The sequence below is a fragment of the Miscanthus floridulus genome, chromosome 3 (genome assembly GCF_019320115.1).
Source record: "Miscanthus floridulus cultivar M001 chromosome 3, ASM1932011v1, whole genome shotgun sequence".
Taxonomy (NCBI): domain Eukaryota; kingdom Viridiplantae; phylum Streptophyta; class Magnoliopsida; order Poales; family Poaceae; genus Miscanthus; species Miscanthus floridulus.
In genome coordinates this window covers 42625159-42649725 of record NC_089582.1, presented here as the reverse complement: position 1 = coordinate 42649725, position 24567 = coordinate 42625159, and the positions used below count along the sequence as shown (strand labels likewise).

At 47.6% G+C, this 24567-nt stretch overlaps 1 protein-coding gene across 1 annotated transcript; it reads right to left on the bottom strand.

The window, feature by feature from the left end:
• Positions 1 to 2011: 2011 nt before the first annotated feature.
• LOC136543620 (uncharacterized) lies at positions 2012 to 2722 on the bottom strand. The gene is made up of 2 exons (XM_066536008.1): positions 2585 to 2722; positions 2012 to 2440 (listed from the first exon to the last, which is right to left on the bottom strand). The coding sequence occupies exons 1-2, from the start codon at positions 2720 to 2722 to the stop codon at positions 2012 to 2014; spliced, it is 567 nt and encodes a 188-aa protein (XP_066392105.1).
• Positions 2723 to 24567: the final 21845 nt, after the last annotated feature.

The following is a 24567-nucleotide window of genomic DNA, read 5'->3' as shown; positions in this document are numbered from 1 at the left end:
TAGAGGTGCTGGGATCAAAGCCCCCGAGCGCTGGCTCGGCGTTGGGGTCGGAGCCTCCGAGCGCCGGCTGGCGATTGGGGCGTGTCTAGGTTGGACCTTCAGGGATGCGGGCGGATAGCTCGTGGACGTCATTGATGAAGACTCCGCTTGGGGATGGATCCCGCCTGGCGGCTAGTTTTGCGAGGAAATCAGCGACGGCGTTGTCCCTTCGAGGGACGTGATGTAGTTCGATTCCCTGGAATTTGTCCTCGAGCTTACGCACCTCTTGGCTGTATGCTGTCATCAGGGGGCTTTTGCTGGAGGACTCCTTCATGACCTAATCAACGACTAGTTTCGAGTCGCCACGGATGTAGAGTCGCGTAGCACCGAGCTCGATGGCGATGCGTAGTCCGTTGATAAGGGCCTCGTATTCCGCAGCGTTGTTTGAAGCCGAAAAGTGGAGGCGGATGGCGTAGCGGAGCCTACTCCCGTCTGGAGAGATCAGAACCACTCTAGCCCCCGAGCCGGGCGCCATTATGGACCCATTGAAGTACATTGTCCAGTACTCGCGGGAGACATCTAGGGCCGGTAGCTGGACCTCCGTCTATTCAGCGACAAAATCAGCGAGAGCCTAAGACTTAATTATGGTGTGGGGGGTATACTTGATGTCATGGCCCATGAGTTCAAGGGCCTAGTTAGAGATTCATCCCACAGCGTCGTGGTTGCGGATGATGTCTCCGAGTGGGTATGAAGTGACAACTATGACTTCGTGGTCGGTGAAGTAGTGTAGGAGCTTCCTAGTGGCCATTAGCACGGCGTATAGGAGTTTTTGCACCTGGGGGTACCGGACCTTAGGGTCGGTAAGTACTTCTCCAACGAAGTATACGGATCGTTGTACCTTGAGCTGGTGTCTCGGTTTTTCCCTTTCAACGACCAGGGCGGCACTCACCACGTAATTACTTGCCACAATGTAAAGGAGGAAGGGTTCTCCCTGTTCGGGAGCGACGAGGATCGGGGCTGACGTCAGGGATGTTTTGAGGCTTTCGAGAGCCTGCTGGGCTTCCTTAGTCTAGATGAAGGCATCTGTCTTTTTGAGGAGCTTATAGAGTGGCATCCCCCGTTTGCCGAGCCGGGAGATGAAGCGACTAAGGGCTGCCAGGCAGCCGGTGAGCCTTTGTATGCCTTTTACATTGCGTATGGGGCCCATGTTGGAGATGGTTGCGATCTTTTCGGGGTTGGCCTCGATGCCGTGTTCAGATATGATGTATCCAAGCAGCTTTCCCCTTGGAACCCCGAAAACACATTTTTCAAGATTTAGCTTGATGTTGAACCTTCGGAGGTTCACGAACTTTGCGACCAAGTTTGCGATCAGGTCGCAAGCTCGAGCCATTTTGACCACTATGTCATCAACATAGATGGCGATTGTTGGTTTCGGCCATTCATCCTGATCAGGTTGATCAGGCGGGTCGATTTGGTCGGTGAAGCATTGCTGCATGCACCTTTGGTAGGTGGCGCCAGCGTTCTTCAGACCAAAAGGCATGGTCACGTAGCAGTACGAACCATACGGGGTGATAAACGAGGTCGCGAGCTAACCGGAATCTTCATCACGATCTGGTGATAGCCTGAGTAGGCATCTAGAAAGGAGAGGATCTCGCAACCCAAGGTGGAGTCAATTATCTGGTCTATGCGTGGTAAAGGAAAGTGATCCTTCAGACACGCTTTATTAAGTCCGGTGTAATCGACGCACATTCTCCACTTCCTGGTCTTTTTTTCTAATGAGGACGGGATTGGCGAGCCAATTGGAGTGGAAAACCTCTCTGATGAATCTGGCTGCTAGGAGCTTGGCGATCTCTTCACCTATGGCCCTGCACCTCTCGTCGTCGAAATGACGCAGGCGTTGTTTGGTGGGCTTTGAGCCCAGGATAAGGCATAGTGCGTGCTCGGTGGCCCCCCACGGTATCCCCGGCATGTCAGAGGGCTGCTATGCGAAGACATCGTGATTGTCGCACAAGAAGTCAATGAGCTCGCATTCCTATTTGGCCGGGAGCTGGGTCCCAATTTGCACTGTTTTGGCTGGGTCGGTGGGGTCGACACCCACCGCCTTGGTTTCCTCGAGTGGGCGGAAGGCCATTGAGGAGGTCGGTTTGTTGCAGTCTAGGAATGTTGGGGCTGATGACTCCCCGAGCTGTAGGAGCTCGGAGGAGTTGACGACTATGGTGGCAAGCTCGTAGTGCCCGCGGTCGCACACGAAGGCATGCGAGAAGGCGCTACTCATGGTGATGACATCGTTTGGACCTGACATCTTTAGCTTGAGGTAGGTGTAGTTGGGGATCGCCATGAATCTTGCGTAGCATGGCCACCCCAAGATGGTGTGGTAGGACCCTGGAAAGTCCACCACTTCGAAGGTGAGGACCTCCGAGCAGAAGTTGGTCCGGTTACCGAACGTGACGGGCAGATCGATCTATCCGAGCGGGTATGCCTATGCTCCTGGGATTACCCCGTGGAAGGGGGAGCCCGCCAGGCGGAGCTCTGATCGGGGGATGCGCATAGCGTCGAGGGTGTCAACATACATGATGTTGAGGCCACTCCCCCCATCCATCAGTACCTTGGTGAGGCGCTTCTTGCGGATGATGGGGTCGACGACGAGCGGGTAGCGTCCCAGTCTTGCAATGTAGGAGGGATGGTGCCTCTGATCAAAGGTGATCGGGGACTCCGACCAGCTGAGGAAGGAGGGGACATCCATCTTGGCTGCGTACGCCTCCCTGTAGCATACCTTATGCTCGCATTTGGACTAGTTGGCATCAGATCCACCGAAGATCATGATGCACTCCTCAGGTTTGGGGAAACCGTCTCCTTCCTTGCCTGCCGCGCCTCTCCTCTTGGCTGCTGGCTCCTTGCCGTCTCCCTCCTTTGGCCCGCCGGCATGTCGGAGGAAATGTTTGAGGAGCTCGCACTCCTTATAGAGGTGTTTGATGGGGTAGGCATGATTGGGGCACAGACCATCTATGAGTTTGTTGAAGTGGTCAGGCAGTCCCTGTTGGGGCTACCTAGGTGTGCGATCAGTCGCGGCGACCAATGTGGTGTTGTCCGACCGGCGCCGATCCTTCTCGTTCTTCTTGCCCCTCTGAGTGGAGGGGCCTTCGTCTAGATCTATGCGCTTGGGCTTGCCTTTGTCCCAGCCTCCGCTGAAGACTGCCCTGACCGCCTCCTCGCTAGAGGCGTGGTTGGTGGCGATGTCGAGCAGATCGTGGGTGGTACGGGGTTTTAGGCAGCCAAGCTTGTGGATCAGAGACTCGCAGTTTGTCCCGGAGAGGAACGCGCTGATGACGTCTACGTCGATGACATTAGGGAGGGAGTTGCATCATTGAGAAAACCTACGGATGTAATCTCGTAGGGACTCGCTAGGCTCCTGCTGGCAGCTCTTGAGGTCCCAGGAGTTTCCCAGGTGGACGTACGTCCCCTGGAAATTCCCGACAAAGACCCTCTTGAGGTCTGCCCAGTCGTGGATGCTGTCGTGTGGAAGGAATTTGAGCCATGCCCGAACATGTTCCCCCATGCAAATGGGAAGATATTGGATGATAAAATAGTCATCATCCACTCCTCCGGCTCGACAGGCGAGCTAGAAGTCTTCGAGCCAAATGCCTGGGTTTGTCTCCCTAGTGTATTTGGTGACGTTGGAGGGAGGTCAGAAATGCTATGGGAATGGTGCTCTCCGGATGCGCCAGCTAAAGGCCCGTGGCCCCAGGCCCTCAGGGCTGGGGCTCTAGTCGTCTGGCCGGCGATCGTGCTTGGGGCGCATTTCACCGCTTCCCTCGATGGTTTGGCCAGGATCCGTGTCGCCCGCTGCCATGCGGCGGACATCGTTATCGTGTTGGGCCCGATGTCGGTTGCTAATGGCGCTATGGGCGTCCTGGTGCGGATCGGGCTGCTCATGTACCGGTGGTCGGTGTGGAGCAGGCGCTCGGTCGGACCGAGGCGTGGCTGTCGCACCTCGAGCGGGCCTGACGGCTGCAGCGGCGAGCGAACAGAGCGATTCAGCTGGCGCGTCCCCGTCCCCGTCCCCGTCCCCTTGGTGGGGAGAGAGGGCGCGGGTCGGAGTCACGATGAGGAGCTTTCCTCCTGTTGGACGGCGGCGGCCTCTACTAGAACCCGGAGGTTCCGGTAGACTGCCCGCTCCTATGGGTCGACGGGCTTGGGGACACCACGCAGAAGCATTGCTGCAGCAGCGATATTTTGCCCGGCCCGAGCGAATTGTGGGACATCGTTCCCCTCGTTCATGATATCATGCTGGACCTGACGAGCGCGACCCCGGGCGCCACCCATCGGGCCATGCGCATGGGGCGCAACATGCCGCACCAAGCGTGCTGGCGCGGGCGGCGGTAGGTTCTGCCGTCGTTGTCGTAATTCCTCGGCATGTGCCTGCGTAGATGCGAGGGCCCCCACACGCGGGTCCAGAGGGGTGTGAGTTTGCGCAGACTCCGCAACCACCGACAGCTATCCCAGAGCGTCTGCCATAGCGCACTCCTAGGACGGACTGTGGCTGGGCGCTACATCATCGATGCTGGAACCATCGCTCTCGCCCTCACCCTCTGGGAGTTCGTGGGAAAATACGGGAACACAGCCTGCCATTCCCATGAACTCTGACATGAGGGGGGATGATGCCAGCATCCTTCGGAGCCCCCAAGCGTATGCGTCCGCGAAGGACGTGAGGCCGTAGGGGAATCGATCGTACGATGTTTGTGGCGTGGGCGGTACATTCCCTCCGGGTGATTGGCGGGAGACAGTAAATAAAGAGCGAATAGTAGTATGCATATTACTTATAGTGGGGTTTGAGTAGAGAGTTTGCTTGGAATGAAGCGCAGATGCCGCGCCGTTGAAGTCGCGCATCCTGAAGTCGGTGGAGGGTCTCTCTCCGACGGGTGCCGGGTCGCGAGTCTCCTCGCGGAGGTGGAGTACACTGAGCCGGTCGGCGATGAAGTCCAGGCTTCCAAAGAGGAAGGCCTGGGATGGCTCGAAAATGGGTGGAACCCGCATCCAGGCGGTCGAGAGTGCGGGAAACTCCAACGAGCCAAAGCGAATCGTATCGCTCGAGCCCGCCACGGCGGGGATGGCGGAAAAATGGGCCATCCGATGACCAAAAAGTGTTGAACGTACATCGTCTTCCCCACGGATAGCGCCAACTATCGGTACAGAAAGTGACCAACTAGTAAATATTTGTAGTTTTGCTGTATGTTGTGATCGGAGGTGGCCTAGCACTCAATGACACATGATTTATACTAGTTCAGGCAACGAGCCCTACGTCCAGTCGGGGTCGGTCAGTGACTTTATTCCTGAGCCTAGGTGCTCGAAATCTGTAGTGGGGTTATAAACGAGAAGGAGAAAGGAGGGGTGTTCAAGAGGCCCGGTCGGGTCTGACCAGAAGGGTCGAGGGCGACCGGAACTCCGCTATGAGCTAGAAGTTCAAGCGTGTGCTTGAGTGGTTGTGAGCTATCGATCTAGTGAGTCTGAACTTGAAGAAGTCGACCTCCTTTGTTGGAGGGAGCGCATCCCCTTTTATAGATAAAGGGGATGGCTTTACAGGTGAGAGGGAGAGAGTACGGATGTTTCTAAGCCTTGTTGCCCACGTCGATGAGGGTAGCGATGATGGTAGGCGGCCACAATACTGTTGATGTCATTGTAGAAAGTCAGGTGCACATGGGAGGTTGCGTTGGCTTCTTCGGGAAGGGTGGATGTTGGTACCTGTAAAATACTATTGGTATGTGAGGAGCCCTACCCCGTGTACCAGGTATGGTGAGTCCTGGTGCCCACTATTGATGCCTCGAGGCATGTGGGGGCTTTTTGCCGTATGGGAGCCAATGGCGCCTACAATACTGTAGACACAAATATCGGCGCCTACAATACTGTTTGTGTCAGGGCGGTTGTGAAGCACTGTTCCCGTAGGTGTACAGGGTATGGTCCTGATATGGTGTTTTGACTTTGTGCACTGCCTTCTCCGTTCGCCCCTGGTCCCTTCCGAGCGGACGTCTCCAGTCGGATGGCCCCAGTCTGCCCTGGCCGCGCCAGTCGGAGAAGAGTGGTATGCAGGCTTCCTACGGGGTCCCCGGTCGGAGACGCGGGGTCGGAGTAGGAAGCAGCGTTTTGGGCCAGGCCTTTCCGATCTGAGAGACCGCCCAGAGGCGGCTGGTGCCCGAAGCGAGTGCTCGTGTCGGAGAGGCGGGCCAAAGAAGTTGACGAGCGGGCGCTTGTTCTTTCGGGCAGACCTCCCGGTCGACGACCGGACTGTCCTTCCGGCCCGTCGTGTTTTAGACTCTTGGGCCGGACCATGAACTATATACTGTTTTCTTGGGCCTAGCCCTGGCGTGGAAGCCGGTCTCCGAGGGACCCCGGGTTTATGAACCCGATAATTATGTTTCATTTTTTTGTTTTTCATTGTGTCTACTTTAGTTTTTAGTTTCTGTTTGTCAATTTCAGTTCAATTTCTTGGTTGTCAATTTCAGTTTCAGTTTTTTGGTAGCTATTTCAATCAATTTTATTTTCTGGTTATAATTTTAGTTTTAGTTCATTATTTTAGTTTTTTCTTTTTTTTCTTTCCTTTTTTAGTTTTTTTCCTTTTTTATTTTTAGTTTTCAGTCAATTTTTTTTTATTTTTTAGTTTCAGTTTTCAGTCAAGATCTTTTTTTATGTTTTTTTATTTTATTTTTTAGTCACCCTTTTAGGTTCGAATGTCTTCCTAAATCCTACATATTAGTTGTTTCATCTACAATGTATAAGTTGCCAAAAAAGGTGTCATTGCACACGTAAGTTGCCACAAAAGAAAAAACACATACACATACAAGGCAGATTGGGTTGGGGTTAGGGGTCGCAAGTATTAGGATTAGAGGTTACAGAAAATATTAGGATTAGGGGTCGAAGATTGGGTTGTATAATAACTTGTTCCTTAGTTGACAACTTATTTTATGCTTATTTTAATAATTTGCTCCTCAAGTTGTACAACTATAGTATTGCATGGTAGCAACTTTAGTATTACATGTTAGTAACTCCTTTTGATTTTTTTGCTCTGAGCTGTACATACTATGTAACAACTAGTATATTTTTGGAGCAGTAACTTTAGTATTACATGGTTGTAACTCATTTGACAAATCTCCTAACATGTACTATACATAATTTGCTAGTAAAATAAAATATTTCGAAACATATACAAACGGGTCTAGTTTTGTTCGTCTCGTTGATATAACATACCAGTTCAAATGAAATTAAAAAACAGCTACAACAATCAAAAGTTATAGCAGTTTGAAAGAAAAAGTTTTCTTTTTCTTCTTCTTTTTGCGTCAGCTTGCATACACACATGCAACGATGTCGGGGCGAGTAGCGGGGTGAGCAGAGTGGGTCTGCTTGAGGCACGTGCACGCTTGCAGCAATGTCAGGACGGGTAGCGCGCTCGTATTCCGAGGCTTTGTTTAGATTGAAGAAAATTTCAACTCGATGAATAGTAGCACTTTCGTCTTATTTGATAAATATTGTCCAATCGTGGACCAACTAAGTTTAAAAGATTCATCTCGTGATTTCTAACTAAATTGTGCAATTAGTTATTTTTTTTACCTATATTTAATGCTCCATGCAAGTGGCTAAAAATTGATGTGACGAAGAGAGAGTGAAAAAACTGAAATTTTGGAGTGGTCTAAACAAGGCCCAAAACCAGGAAAGTGGAGGGGCGCCGCGCGGGCGTCATTTTCTAAAACGGAAAGGAGTACGGCCGGTGTCGCGCGCTTGACTTTAAGCGCGACGTGTCGCTCTTTATCCTGGTCCAACTCAATAATGAAGTTCATTATGTGTTTTGACAAACTCATCTAACCCCCTGGCCATGCCCAACTTGGCCTAGCCGGTGTCAATCTAATAGCAGAACAATCTAAGAGCAATGATCAACAACAATTCAGCCATTGTCGTACTCTAAGGGTGATAATCATGTTATCGACCATAATTCTTGGTAAATCTCATGTAGAGGTAGAAATACCTTATTTTGGCTTCCAAGCCTTCTTCGTAGACGTTGTCTTCTGCTTAGGCTTCACTAGAATCACCTCCACTTTATGCTCCATTGATTTCTCTTTGCACATTCGCTGCAATCTCCTCTTTTTGCGTGTGAGATAAGCCTGAGGACACCACCTTGGTTTTTAAGATGCAGAAACTTCCTTGCTGTCCTTCTCACCTTCATTGGGATTTGAAGATGTAGCTTAAACTAGATTACTGCTAGCAACAAGTGATTGTGGTGATGAATTATAGTTTGAGTATGTAACAAGATATTGAACAATGTATGGATGTGCAAGGATATAACCAAGTCCATGTAGTAGGCCTGTCATTCGGGGAGGGTATGGGCACACCCACGCCTACCCATAAGCACACCCATATCTTGCTTATGCTCATATTCCCCTCCCGCTTTTGCTCGTACCTGATTCCCCATATCCATTGGACAAATGAGTACCCAATTTACATTAATAAAGGTTTGTAGTCATGTTGCCCTTCTAATGGATGTGGATACTCAATAGCATCTGAAGGCCAAAAATAGTAAATGAATGATCAATCACCATTCGTCCGGAGAAACAAATACTACAATAATGGTAACTGATAAAAAAGATAACAAACTTGTACAAATGTTTAGTTTATATAGTTTAGGCCCACAGCATCCTACGGTATAATAAATATAACTAGCTGAACAATAATCTCTTGGGAGATCATCTTAAGAAAGGGTCATCATCAAATCGCTATTTAGGCAAACTTAGATTGGCACTTCAGATTTTGCTACGCTCTTCACCACTTGTTAACAAATATGATCACACAATTAAATGAGGAAGCTATTCAAGATGAAAATTACTACATTTGACAAATATGGAGGCAAATATGTGCAAGAAGCACTATCACACCATGAACAACACCAAAAAAGTGACAACATAAACTAATGCAATAACCCCACAAAGAAATTTTGCCCTAGGAAAATAGATCCAAGGCTAGGCACAATATATGCAAGGATACGCCCCAGTAATTTGTACTCATTAAGTTTTCATATAAGGAGCAAGTGATCAATGTACATCTCAAAGGTTGTTGCATCATGCTCTCACTTTTCTGAATCTAGAAGAGAGAACAACAAAATTTCCATCTAAAGACTTCAAGCATTAGAAGAAAGCTCTGCAGAGGTGTACAACTGTACCCACATGCAGACAAGGGGTGAACCTCCATATCCATGCTCGAATAAGGCTTGCCTCAAGGTTCCAACATTTCCTTAATGTGGCTTTCTAGCCCATGAATGGTACGATAATGAGTCGAGGTACTTTTTCATGAGCTACCTCGCGCTACATCCCGAGTTGAATCCACACGATTAGCAAGTCACCACTAAGTACTCAACTTGCCACTCCCATTGCGACATGTGGTCTATACGGGGGTTACTCCAACTTACTATCCCAAAGGAAAATCCTTAGCTACTCCATGAGCTACGCCACTCGAGATCCAACACTTGCATTGACCTTACCCCACGTTGAGTTGAAACTCGCATCAAGTTCATAATCAAATCAAATTGAAAGTTGACCTTAAACAAGTTCAAGGTTAAGTCAAGTTGAACCCAATTGCAAGTTTTAGTGTTGGCTATACTCAATCAATCATCTACACGTGCGAGAGTGTGTTCCCGCTCACACTCGACTTCTACCAGTTCTGTACAACTAAGCATACTAATCGTCCCAAACCCATTTATATATTAGTTGAAGAGGCCAACATTACCTAGGTGAGTTGAGCTAGATTATTGAAGTCATATTTGTTGATTAAACATCACTGAATGTTATGCAACACATAATGAACATGTATCATGCGTATCCAAAATAGGGATCATTTGTAGTGGTGCCTGCCTGTCATGAAGTCCGGGTGATCGTGGATGATCATGACAACTCATCATATGCGTACCTCACACACGATTGGGTTGATCAGAGCTGACTTGGTTTGACTAGGAGGTGTTGTGATGTCTATTAGCTAGATTTGGGTCCTTGTCCATTGAGAGTTGAGACCCGAGGCTTTCATTAGTTACACGAGATTGTCCATCGCAATAGGCGGATTAAAAGGGTTATGGCCTTATGCCAGAGTTGATGGAGATTTGGATCCAACGCGCTACTATGTGTAGTAGGGGTTTAGGTCGGAGTCCAAGGGAGATGTTGGTTAGGGTTCTGTCGATGCGGGACCCATAGGATACCCCGCAAGGGAGAGAGAAGATCCAGTCCAACTAGGATTCTTCCCATGTAATCTTAGTAGTAGAACTATTATGTAATCCTATTAGGAAATCTCATTGTAAACCGACTAGGACTCTGGCCTCCTGACTATATAAAGGAGGGCAGGGCTCCTGAGAGAGAGGACAATTGTACAACACAACATATCACAATCAATCCAATGCAAAGGCTAACGCCGACTGGACGTAAGGTTATTACTCGATCTATGATCGAGGACCTGAACCAGGATAAATCGACTGTCTCTTGCGTTAACCATCGAGTTCAGCATACGCCGAAGCCCGAACATACTGCCCCAGGTACCCCCGTGGCAGGCTATCGGTGGTGAAACATCGACAGTTGGCGCGCCAGGTAGGGGCTTTCGGCGACTTTGCATCCGAGAGCTCGATGGACCTCGACAACATAATCTTCCCGATGGGATCAACTTTCATCTTCGGCTCATGGATCTGCGAGGCAGACAACAACGGCAAGCTTCAGAGCCATCTCCTCAAAGATCCAGATCATCATAAAGAATTTCCTATTTCAACAACTACAACGGATCACCTCACCAGAAGATTCGCGTAGCTCATAGTATCCGATTCAAATCAGATTTCACGACCACTCGTATCCGATTCGAATTCAAGCTCCAAGGCGAAGTCTTATCCGAGTGCTTTCAAGAAACCGAGTTCTTTTTTGGCAAGATTCCAGAGCACAACCCAAAACAACTCGGATTACCCTCAGAGTTCTTTCAAAAAGTCGAGTTCTTTTCCATTTGGGCTCGACAACATGGCAAAATCCTATCAGGGACAGTTCGAAAGATCTTTCAATCCAAGATTTGGGATACCACTGACAGGAGCTCAGGAGGGTCTCGTGCTAACGATAACATCGCAAGACTGTATCATCCACTGGCCAGGTTCCGTTCCTAAAGGTAGCAGAACCCAACTAGTCGGCACAACAACAATAGCTATTGTACCTTACCAAGAAGGAGACTCGATCTACGATACCGAGACATCTACTAAAGTTATCAGTGACTCCGACAACATGAAAACTAACGCCAATAACAAAACGACTCACGCACGAGAAGTGCTCATGGTTCGACGTCCGCGGTCACCATTAAATCCCCCGGAAGCACCCGATGTCAGATCATCAGATGAATCAGAATCCAAAATATCACCCTTTGCCCAGGGCTACGATGGAGAAACCGAAAGTCAGAAACAAGCTAGAGAAAGAAAAAACAAGTTGAAGCAAGGGCGCCAACACCGTGCTAGGCAGCGCAGGGAAGCTTGGATCAGATATGAGTTAGAATTGGCTGAGTACGACAAAAGAAAGTCGCAACGAGAAGTCGAAGGAAGACGCACGGCAAATACGCCTTACGATAAGATTCGAGAAGCATTAGAAGAACTCGGAGCAACTTCACATCCCGGTGAGAAGTATGAACAGCTCCAGGACTTGCTCCGATCGACGATCCCGAGAATGCATGAAGAGAGAGCTCGATCAAGACTACCCGCCAGATCAACAACCCACAGGCAAGAAGATCAAAATCAAAGGAAATCCGCTTTCGAAAGACTTGGGCCGGGTGGAAGCCATGACGGAGGAAGTAGGAAGGAACATAATCAGGGCCACCGATTTGAACAACCAAGGAAGACTAGGAGTAGGATACCTACCCAGACAACCTCGCAAGATTATTCCCATCAGAACGACAGTTGGCCAGAAGAAGGTGCCGAATCTAAATTCAAAGAAACCAAGACACACGACAGGTTCCCATGTTTCGTGAACAGGCTTGCATTGGTACGATTACCTCACAAATTCAAACTGTCTAACCACTCCAAGTATGATGGCAAAACTGAACCAAGGCAATGGCTCAGAATATATTCATAATCAATTGAACTAGCTGGAGGAGACGATGATATCAAAACCCTTTTCTTTCCCATGGCACTGGAGGCCATGCCCCTCCAATGGTTCGACAAACTGAACCCAGGATCTATCAAAAATTGGGAGGATTTGCAAAGAGCTTTTTGTGAGAATTTTGCAGGAATCATTACACACCCAATCACTCATGCAGAACTAAAAGGACTCAAGCAAAAGGGAGGTGAAAGTCTCAGAAATTACTATCGACGATTCGGCGAACTACGAGCTCAAGTGCATGACATAACCGAGCGAGAAGTAATTGAAGCTTTCTCTCACGGAATCATGGCTAGGTGGCAATTTCAAGACTTCTACAAAGAAAATCCGAGAAACAATGAAGAATTCAGACGAACAGTAGAAAAGATGATTACTGCAGAAGAAAAAACACGAGAGAGGTTCTCGGACAGAAGCAACCAGGACAACTCGGACAAGCAAAATCACCAAAATAGTAGACATCAAGAAAGAAAATGTAGACCAGACAATACTGTGGCAATGGACGACAAATCAAAGAAGTTTTCCAAACCCAGAAGATATGATGACATTGAAAACATACATTGCCCATTGCACCCTAATGGGAGGCACACCATCGGGAATTGCTACACTTTCAATGATCGATACACAAGAAAAGATAGTAAGGAAAACACCAAAGAGGACAATCAGAAAAGAGAGGAAGACAACCACGAGGACAAAGGATTCCAAAAACCCAGGGGAACGGTAGCAGTGATCTTCTCAGGGGCTCCGAATTGCAGAAGCAAACATCAAGAAAAATTAGCACTACGGACCATTATGACAGCAGAACCGGCTACACCAAGATACCTCAATTGGTCACAATATCCTATCCAATTTACCAGAGAAGACCAATGGACTAGCATGGGAAACGTAGGCCATTATCCACTGGTTCTAGATCCAACTATTGCTGGTATGACCGTCACCAAAGTACTAATCGATGGAGGAGCTGGACTCAACATCATCTTTTCAGAAACTCTAAGAAAAATGGGACTACAACTCGCCAGGATGATCACGCCAACAAGCACGCCTTTTTACGGAATAGTATTTGGCAAAGCAGCCATGCCACTCGGACAAATTACTTTACCCGTTACTTTTGGAACTCCTTCAAACTACCGAACAGAGTTTATCAAATTTGAGGTCGCTGACTTCGATTCGTCATATCATGCAATCCTCGGATGTCCAGCACTGGCCAAATTCATGGCAATACCACAATATCCGTACTTACTGCTTAAGATGCCAGGACCCAACGGTATCCTTTCTCTTCGAAGCGATTTGAAACGTGCTTTTGACTACGACGTTCAGGCGATCCAAATTACAGCTAAAGCACAAGCCGACAATGGAAGAAAAGAAAAAGCCGCAATCGCTGTAGAGACAAGCCAAGAAGAATTAGAAATACCGGCTAAAAAGCCCAGCATCATCGCTCCACCAAAAGAAGCCGACGTCAAGCAAATCGACTTAGGCACAGGCGATACCTCCAAGACAGCAACCATCAGTGGTCACCTCTCGGCAAAATAGGAACTCGCGCTCACCAACTTTCTTCGGGACAACAAAGATATCTTTGCTTGGAAGCTGGCCGACATGCCAGGAGTCCCAAGGGAGTTGGCTGAGCACAGAATTGATGTTAATGAAAGCTCAAAGCCTGTAAAGCAACGGCTACGATGATTCTCACCCGACAAAAAGGCAGCAATTAAAAAGGAAATAACAAAACTGATGGCAGCCGGATTCATCAGGGAAATCCTTCATCCAGACTGGCTAGCAAACCCGGTCCTTGTGCAGAAGAAAAACACGGACGAGTGGCGCATGTGCGTCAACTACACAGATCTCAACAAACATTGCCCAAAAGATCCGTTTGGGCTACCACACATTGACCAGATAGTTGACTCAACAGCAGGATTTGCACTATTATCTTTTCTCGATTGCTATTCAGGGTATCACCAGATCGCACTAAAAGAACAAGACCAGAGCAAGACATCTTTCATCACCCCGTTTGGTGCCTACTGCTACAAGACCATGTCATTTGGACTAAAGAACGCTGGCGCCACATACCAAAGAGCTATCCAAACTTGCCTTGGGAATCAAATCGATGAAAATGTGGAGGCATACGTGGACGATGTAGTGGTAAAAACAAAGAACCCAGACACTCTCATTGAAGATTTAAAGCAAACCTTCAAAAACTTGAAGAGATGGAGATGGAAATTGAACCCAAACAAATGTGTATTTGGAGTTCCCTCAGGACAACTACTCGGATTTTTGGTCAGTCAGCGCGGGATCAAAGCCAGCACCAAGCAAATTCGAGCTATTATAGAAATGGGCCCACCTAGAAGTGTCAAAGATGTGCAGAAACTAATAGGATGCATGGCGGCCCTCAACCGCTTCATATCGAGACTCGGCGAAAAAGGGTTACCTTTCTTTAAACTACTAAAGAAGACAAACAAGTTCGAGTGGACCATAGAGGCCGACGAAGCTTTCAAAAAACTTAAAGAATACCTCACCTCGTCGCCTGTCCTGACACCTCCAAAGAAAGATGAAGATATGATGCTATATATTGCGGCGACTCCTACCGTAATCAGCACGGCAATAGTCATATAAAGAGAAGAACAAGGGCGCGTGTATAAAGTACAACGTCCCGTATACTACATCAGCGAAGTACTGTCAGAATCCAAAATCCGGTACCCGCATGTACAGAAACTACTCTACGCTCTACTCATCACCTCACGCAAGCTTCACCACTATTTCGAAAGCCACAAGATTACCATGGTGACAGATTTTCCACTCGGAGACATCCTACACAATAAAGATGCCATGGGGCGCATATCCAAGTGGGCAGTTGAAATTGGAGCTCTCGACATCGATTTCACCCCATGGAAAGCAATCAAATCTCAAGCCCTCGCCGATTTTGTGGCTGAATGGACAGAGATTCAACAGCCTTTATCAGATACAATCCTTGACCACTGGAAGATGTACTTTGACAGATCACTCAAACTAGGCGGGGCCGGTGTAGGCGTTCTCCTCATTTCTCCAGAAGGAAAACAACTCAAGTACGTCCTTCAGATATTATGGCAAGCTACAAATAACGAAGCAGAATATGAAGCCCTCATCCACGGGCTACGAGTGGCAATTACCCTCGGAATAAAAAGATTACTCGTATACGGCGATTCAGCAGTAGTCATCAACCAAGTCAACAAAGATTGGGATTGCACCAAAGAAAACATGGGTACTTACTGTGCTGAAATACGGAAACTTGAAAAACATTTCCAAGGATTAGAAATTTTACACGTCCTACGCGATTCCAACATTGCAGTAGATGTCCTTGCCAAGCTCGGATCAGACAGAGCGAAGGTTCCACCCGGCGTGTTCATAGAAGAGCTATCAGTTCCCTCTATCAAACAACCCGGTGAAACAACACATGAAATTCAGGCTAAAAGCGTTCAGATCTTGGTAATCAACACTTCATGGAGCCAAGTTTTCATCGACTATATCAAAGAAAACAAATTGCCAGCAGATAAGGCAGAAGCCACCCAAGTTGTTCGCAGAAGCAAAAACTACGTTCTAGTAGGAGATAAACTTTACAGAAGAGCAGCATCATCAGGAGTACTCCTAAAATGTGTCTCATTTGAAGAAGGTAAAGAGATCCTAGACGAAATACACTCAGGTTGCTGTGGAAATCATGCCGCCTCAAGGACACTGGTTGGCAAAGCATTCCGCACCGGATTCTACTGGCCAACCGCTTTGAAAGACGCAGAAGAGCTTGTCAGAAAATGCAAAAGTTGCCAAATGTTTGCAAGACAAGCCCATGTACCAGCTCACAATCTTATCTGCATCCCACCCGCTTGGCCTTTTTCCTGCTGGGGGCTGGATCAAGTAGGACCCCTAAAAAAAGCAAAAGGCGGCTTTGAGTACATCTTTGTAGCAATCAACAAGTTCACCAAGTGGATTGAATACAAACCACTCACGAAATACAGCGCAACCAAAGCAGTCGAGTTCATCCAAGACATTATGCACCGCTTTGGCATGCCCAATCGAATCATAACAGATCTAGGCTCTACCTTCACAGCTACAGAATTCAAGAGCTGGGCACAAGACTGTGGTTTCAGTATAGACTATGCATCTGTTGCACATCCAGAAGCAAACGGACAAGTAGAAAGGGCTAATGGACTCATACTAGCTGGATTAAAACCAAGGTTATACGAAGAACTAGTGGACTATGGGTCCAAATGGATTGAAGAATTACCGAAAGTAGTATGGGGGCTACGAACTCAAATAAGCAGAGCAACAGGCCACTCACCCTTCTTCCTAGTTTACGGGTCAGAGGCCGTACTACCCGCCGACTTGATTTGGACATCCCCAAAGATAGAACAATACGATGAAGGAGAAGCAGAACACACATGAAGATTAGAACTTGACAGCTCAGAAGAAGTCAGAGTAAACGCTACCCTCCAATCAGCCAAATACCTACAAGGTTTAAGACGGCACTACAACAAGAGTACCCAACCTCGATCACTACAAGTTGGAGACTTAGTGCTAAGAAGGATACAAAAGACTGACGGACGACATAAGCTACTCAGTCCATGGGAAGGCCCGTTCATTGTCACAAAAGTCACCGGACCAGGCACATACAAGTTAATGACCGAAGATGGAAAAGAAGTCAGCAATACATGGCACATCAGCCAACTAAGAAGATTCTACGCATAAAAACAACTCAAGAAAAAATAGATATGCAAGCCACAAGGGACCTACGTTCACAATCAACAAAAGACAATACTCTTCAACAACATATGTATTAGTTTATACTCATGATCAATAAAGATGATATTCATCCACAGCATGTCTTGTCATGACTTCCAACGAGTTGTTTTCACGAAACAAAAAGCAAAATGGCTGAAAACATGCCTGAGCATCCCGGCCGAGAGCAAAATAGCTGAAAAGACGCTTGAGCCCGCCGATGAGGGTAGCTAAAAGCTAACACCCGAAACAAAAAGCAAAATGGCTGAAAACATGCCTGAGCATCCCGGCCGAGAGCAAAATAGCTAAAAAGACACTTGAGCCCGCCGATGAGGGTAGCTAAAAGCTAACACCCGAAACAAAAAGCAAAATGGCTGAAAACATGCCTGAGCATCCCGACCGAGAGCAAAATAGCTGAAAAGACGCTTGAGCCCGCCGATGAGGGTAGCTAAAAGCTAACACCCAAAACAAAAAGCAAAATGGCTGAAAACATACCTGAGCATCCTGGTCAAGAGCAAAATAGCTGAAAAGACGCTTGAGCCCGCCGATGAAGGTAGCTAAAAGCTAAAACTAGTTGACCGAAATTGAACTTCAAAAGACCCTCTAGCTCTTCGTTCCGAAAAGCAAGAGGCTCGGGGGCTACATCCAGATAGGAATACTTTTTCCTCAGAAAAGCACAAGCGCCAAGTTCATCAAGGCAACTTTCTATGCCGAGTTGTTTTTTACATAGCGCGGACGAAAGGTTATCAACACAAAGATTTATATCTAACAAGTCATAGTGTGGACAAAGCACTCGATGGATCACAAAAGAGGAAGGAAAGAAAAGTACTCGACAAATCGAGGGGTCTCAGTACTCAGCAAGTCAAATAACTTCAACCGCACCCAGGCAAAGAATACATCAACAAAAATAAAGAATCTTCACTTAAAGAGGAGTGTAATATTACAAGGGTATGCTCAATCAAATCAGGCATTGTCATCAGAAAAGGAAATGTCAATATTTAGACTGTCTACAACCCTACTGGCTAGACCTTCGACCTCAGGCTCCATGCTCTCAACGGCGTCAAGGTATTCTTGGCTTTCAGCTTCCTCTGCTATCTTGGATAGAGGCGCCTCTGGAGCAAGGACCCGGACCTGGGCCAGCACATTCTTGGTACATACTTGAGCACATTTCTTTGCGAACTCTTGGAAACGAGTCGGAATCCGGGGAATGAACTGTGCCCAAGATTGCCCGTCATCCGCTGGAGTCCGGAGAACATCGGCTACTGAACGAAAAGATTTCCACAAAACGTTCCAATTTTCAGTAGCTGTCGCCAGCTTCCCGGACAAGCCTTCAATAGTTTTTTGGGCCTGCACAAGATCTCTGTCAGCTCCGCGCCTAATCAGCTTTGCAAGGGCGAGTTCTTCCTCAGCATGAGTAATTACCTCCTCAGCTTTATTATGACTGGAGCGGACAAGAGCCTTCATTTCATCGATACTCTCCGAGAGCTTCTGCTTCTCAACTCGGAGAACTAGACAAGACACCCAAGAACAAGTCAGCGGAAAAAGAAGTCAAAATACAAGAAGAAACAGGCAGAACCCGCAGTACCTTTGCATTCATTCTTCGTAGACTCCACCGCGGCATCTCTCTGCTTCTCCGTCTCCACTACCCGGGCATGAAGGGTCTTCTCCTCCTTTCGGTGCATTTGACGCTCTGTCTCTAACTCAGCCCGGAGAAGGTCGAAATCGGCTTTTAGAGCGTCCACCTCAGAAGACAACTTTCTCTCATTTTCAGATGAGAAAAAGAAGCCAGAATGATCACGAGAGAAAGACTGAGCGAAAAGAGGCAAAGAGAAACAAGGCGTAAGGACAGAAGAAAAACAAGCACGCAAAAAAAAGAGTGGCAGTAAAACCTACCTGGAGCTTTTCACCAAAAGAAGTCGCGAGGGTCGATAAGCTCCCCCAGGCTGTGGTCAGCTCCGATAACCGATGAGTGGCATCAAACTGTTGCACCACGCCACCGGAAAAAGAGGGACCGCCGGAAGCAAGAGAAGGGGAAGGAGAGGCCGGCTGGGGCGAAGAAGGAGTGACCAAAGCAACCTCCAGAGAAGCCGGAGCCAAACCCTCAGAAGGACCCGACGCGACGGCCACAGTCACCTCCGGAGTGGCCAAATCCGCAACTCCGCCAGGTAGCTCCGAAGCCCCCGCAGCAACTTCATCAACAGAATGTTGTGAGTCCTGAGGCTTGGAACTCGTTGGCACGGCAGGAGGCAGAGAAGAAGTCGATGAAGAAACGAGAGAAGACGAAACACTGAAAAGTGATAAAAGGAAGCACCGATAAGAACCAGAAGAAGGAAGAAAGAAGCCAAAAAGATAAAAGCCAGGATTTACTCACCCGACTACTTTCTTCTTCGTGAAGCCAAAAGAAGGCCTCGCAGGGGGAACCACGACGGCGAAAACATCCCCGCCACCCGGCGACGGAAGTGGGATAGCCGACAATGGAGCCGTGGAAGAAGCCGGGGCTAGAACCGTGAAAGAACTCCGCACTGGAGGAGCGGTAGAGCTCGGGACAGAGGCAACCAAAGAACTCGACACCGGAACTTCAGAAGAAGTCGGCGCGGGAGCCTCGGAAGAACTCACACCTGACCTCCGATTACTTCAAAAAGTTCAAAAGTAAAAGTCAAGACAAAGAAGAGAAATTCAATGCAGTAGGAATATAAAAAACAATTCACCGCCGCATGACGAGGGGTACTTCATCGTCCTCTTCTTGCTCAACCAAGGAAACCAGAGCACCTGCTGAAAAGAGGATAAAAAAGTACTCGGTTCAAGAGAGAAACAGGAAAATAAAGGAACAAAGAGTATTAAATGTGCTCACCTAAGAGCATGCTAGCAACGACTGGAGTACTTGAGGGAGTACTTGGTTTGTGAGGCTTCTTGAAGACAGGCAGGCTAGATGGAGACCCATCCGTTCGCCCCCTCTTCGGGACACTACAAGGACCGCGAGGGACTAGACGAGGAACATATTCTTCATATACATCAACAAATCCAGAAGAAACCCCAGGAAGGGCGGTAGAGGTTTGGGACTTACTAGTTGCAGAAGTTCCAGCTAGACGATCCCCAGTCTCCGCCACGGCAGGGAGAGCATCAAGGGGGATCGGATCGACAAAGTTCCACCCAAGCTCCTATGAAAAAAGATAAAACACTGAGACAAAGAAAAGCTAAGCAAGAACGGATGCAGCAAGAGTACATAAAGTACTCGAACAAAAAGATAGACAACTCATAGCTGGGGGCGGGTTGATGGCTGAGAACTCGGAGACGGCAGGAGGAATGACGCTTACTCCTTTCAGCATCTTCTGGAGGCGCTCGAGTACCTCCTCACCGGTCAGCTCAAGAGCTGGGACCATGTGTGAAGGATCCTCGGCCCCAGAATACTCAAAGCCAAGATGCTCCCGCTCCTTCAAAGGCTAAACCCGGTGATGGAGAAAGCTCGAAACGATACCAAAGCCGGTCAAACCCTGCTGTTTCAGCATGCTAATCCTATCAAGGAGCGGCTGGATCACTTGAATCTCAGCAGGTGACTCAAGCTTCTTGTCCCATCGGTCATTCACCACAGGACCAGACCCAGAGTGGACGACGAGGGAAGGGATCAAATTGGCAGCGTAAAACCACTCGGCACGCCAATCTTTTACAGAATCGACCAGGTCATAGTCAAAAAACTTAATCTTGAGACCCTAGCGAAACTAAATCCCGCAGCCGCCAAGAACGCTAGTTTCTTCACGGCGGGGTTGAGGTTTCAGATGAAAGAAAAAGCGAAAAAGAGATAGAGAAGGAGGGATCCCAAGGAAGGCTTCACAAAGATGAACAAAAACAGAAAGATAGAGAACGACATTGGGGGTTAGATGGTTCAGACTAACCCTGAAATAACCAAGAAACTGATGAAGGAAGGCGGAAGCAGGAAGACAAAGTCCAGCGTGGACAAAGGAAACAAAGAGGACAATCTCACCAAGACCCAGAGCCGGAACCCGATGCTCGCCCGGAACTCTCCATTCAGTGATGACTTTGCTTTGGATCAAGCCGTCGCTAATGAGCTCGCGCAACTGGTCTTCGCTTGTTGTTGGAGCCGGCCAAACCTTCTGAGCAGCCCTCATGGCCACGAACTCCTGGTTTTCGATCAAAGAAAGGGACGACTCCTCGTCCATGAAGGTCGCCTGAGACTTGCTTGCGGTTTTCTTCTTTCCCATGAACTGGCGGAAGCAAAGAAGGCACTAGGGAAGAGGAAGCTAGGATGATGGTGCTCGGGTGACAGCGACGATGGCGGCGGCGGATTTCTGAAAGCTAGGGTTTAAAGGCAAGAGCTAGGCAGCAAGGGAAAGGAAGATGAAAGGTCTTTAAATAGATTTTTTAGTAACAAAAACGGCCCACAAGGCCCGTTAAAGCACAGTGTGAGAACGCAACGGTCCATTTACCGACGCAGCTAAAACGACGGAGGGCATGAATCCACACAACGGTACAAACCAACGGGCAGATTTCAGACTTATCCGCACAGCACCACCGCAGGGTTATTAGATAACTACAAGAACAACATGTCAAACCAAGAAGAAAGAAAGGGCTACCTCGCAAGGAACAAAGTAACCCAGTTATTTAAGAAAGAACTCGGTAATCTCATGAACGACAGGGATCACAGCAGAAAAGTAAAAGACAACTCAGAAGACAAGATTTATTACATTACAAGCAACTTCAAAAATAAAAGATTATAAATCTTACAAGACCCAACGAACTCGGCGCCACGAAAAGCAAAGTAGCAAAGAGGAACACGGACACGGCTAGGCTCTGGAATGACTACGTGTCCCAAATTGCTACTCGGAAGGACAAACCGCCATCAGCTACACTGTTTTCTTCAAAGGACGGACGCAGTGCATCCAAGGCGGAAATCGACAGCACGACAGGGCAACATGGAGCAGAGAAGGCCGGCGGGCATCTGTCTACCCAAGACCGATGTGATGCTGGATATGGTGTTGATCTGCACTGGACAGTCTCAAGACAGGCGACGAGGATCAACCTAGAACTGCCGGATGAAGGAACGAAGCCCACATCACAAGTCTTCCTCCAACTACCACCACGTACATCCTAGCACAATGCTGTCGCGGGATTAGCCTACCTCTAATCCCTATCACAAGACTTCCTCCAGCTACGACAAGACACACAGGAACTACAAAATATGCCCGGGGGCTGCTCTACTTCACAAACTACCATGTTCATAACCGCGAAGGTTTCAACAGAATGTCTAACGGATGAAAACAAAGCACTCCAGGACAATATTTATAGACCAAAGGAGCGGCGCACATGGACTAGGAGTACCAACGAAATAAGCCTAACAAAGGACACATTAAAAAGACAGGACACAATAATGGACGACTCAGGTGAGAGGAAGCAGTACTCGAAGACGGGCATATTCAGAAGAATATACCAGCACAGTACAACCCGTGAACAAAAGGCATTTACACTCAACCACCACCATACAACTACATCTGACAACAGCAGACTATCAAAGAATACGCCAAAACTAAGCATCCGAGTTCTTCCTGAACAAAACAACATGGATATACGCTCGGGGGCTCGGCCAGCATCATAGCTTAATCAACACTGAGTTAGGGAGCTCAGCCTTCATTTTCAACTACTCCCGGAGGCTCGGAACCAAAGACAAAGGACCAAGAATACAAGAAACTCAAGACTACAACGACGACACATCAAGACTCTTCATCCAACTTCTTTTCTAAAGAGAAGAACTCGGAGAAAGCACGGGGCTGCAGGATACATAGCCCCAGAATTTTTTGAAGACAAGAATCTGGACCCTCCAACTTTTGCAAGCAAAAGCAAGAGGCTCGGGGGCTACACTCAGTGAGTGCAATTTTTACGAAAAATTGCACCCACCCAAAAAGAACCCAGACATAAGCTCGGAGGCTGCATGTCGCGAAACTACTCGGATGATGGTTTAATCCAAGACTAAAGGGCCGCTTCGGAAAGATGCCGCAAAACTACTCGGATGATGACATAATCCAAGTCTCGGGGACTACTTCAGAACACAAATTAGTGAGTGCACTTTTTCGCAAAAGACTTCCTCAACGCAGACCACTTCAAGACAGTACGACAAAAAGAACCTGGAACGAGCCATATTCGAGTTCTTTTTGATAAAATTTCAACGAACAATCAGAGCAACTTCAAGACAAGATCCTTCAGCTCCTTGTTCCAAATAGTAAGAGGCTCGGGGGCTACAACCAGATGGATGCACTTTTTCTTCAAAAAGCACTCACCACCAAAAGATCCCAAGAAGCGCTACAAGGTTTCACTCCAGAAAGCACTCGGATGACATTTTGTTCCTACTTAACAAGACTTGAAGGAGCAAAGCGAGACTTTCAGAGCTCAACCATGAAGTGCTCGGGGGCTTGTCGATGCGGGACCCACAGGATACCCCGCAAGGGAGAGAGAAGATCCAGTCCAACTAGGATTCTTCCCATGTAATCTTAGTAGTAGAACTATTAGGTAATCCTCTTAGGAAATCTCATTGTAAACCGACTAGGACTTTGGCCTCCTGACTATATAAAGGAGGGCAGGGCTCCTGAGAGAAAGGACAATTGTACAACACAACATATCACAATCAATCCAATGCAAAGGCTAACGCCGACTGGACGTAAGGTTATTACTCGATCTACGATCGAGGACCTGAACCAGGATAAATCCACTGTCTCTTGCGTTAACCATCGAGTTCAGCATACGCCGAAGCCCGAACATACTGCCCCGGGTACCCCCGTGGCAGGCTATCGGTGGTGAAACATCGACAGGTTCCGAGCTTCCAAGCGTGTTTTTGAAAAGTTCGAGCTTCCAAGGGTGTTTTTGAAATGTTTAAGTTGGAACGACCATTGGGTCATGAAAATTGACTTGATGAGATGTGATGGACTCTATCATTAAATTCGATTTTTTTTTGAATTTCAATTTAATTTTAAACATTCATATTTGCATTCATTTATGTGTTACGTATCAAAGTGATCTTCCATAGCTTTGTTAATAATAATTCAGTGTCAACACTCCACACATTATTTTAGGAGAAAAGCACACACAGCACATACGTTCACACACATTCACACCAGCTGACCAGCCACCACACCTCGCACTATAGACTATAGTAAAAGTTACCGAACTGCTTCACGAGTTGACAAGAAAATCAACACGGACTTGCTAGAGCCCGGACATTCGATCCGGACGCTAGCGTCCGAACGGTGCCCACACAGGGAGCAAGTGAGCGCACCAGCTAGCAGTGGGCCCATGCTGCCAGCCGCTTCTCACGCGAATTCCATGTGTAACACCCGATCTACTTTTGAAACATTCAGATGCAACAGTTGTAACATACAAAAGAAGACAGATGAAACACTTGAAACAAAATATCTGAAACACTTACGAAAACGCCTGAAAAACATTTGAAAACCAATAGAAACATATGCAACATAGATGAAACACTTGCAAACATACATATGAAACATCTGAAAACACTTGAAACATATGGTTGCAACATGCATGTATATGCAACATCCAGATCTACTTTTGTAACATTTAGATAAAACACTTACAACATACGTCTGGAACACATGAAATATTTGGAACATACACTTGACACATACATATATAGCCATTACAACATGTGCAACATCCCGGTCTACTTTTGAAACATCAATATACAACACTTTCA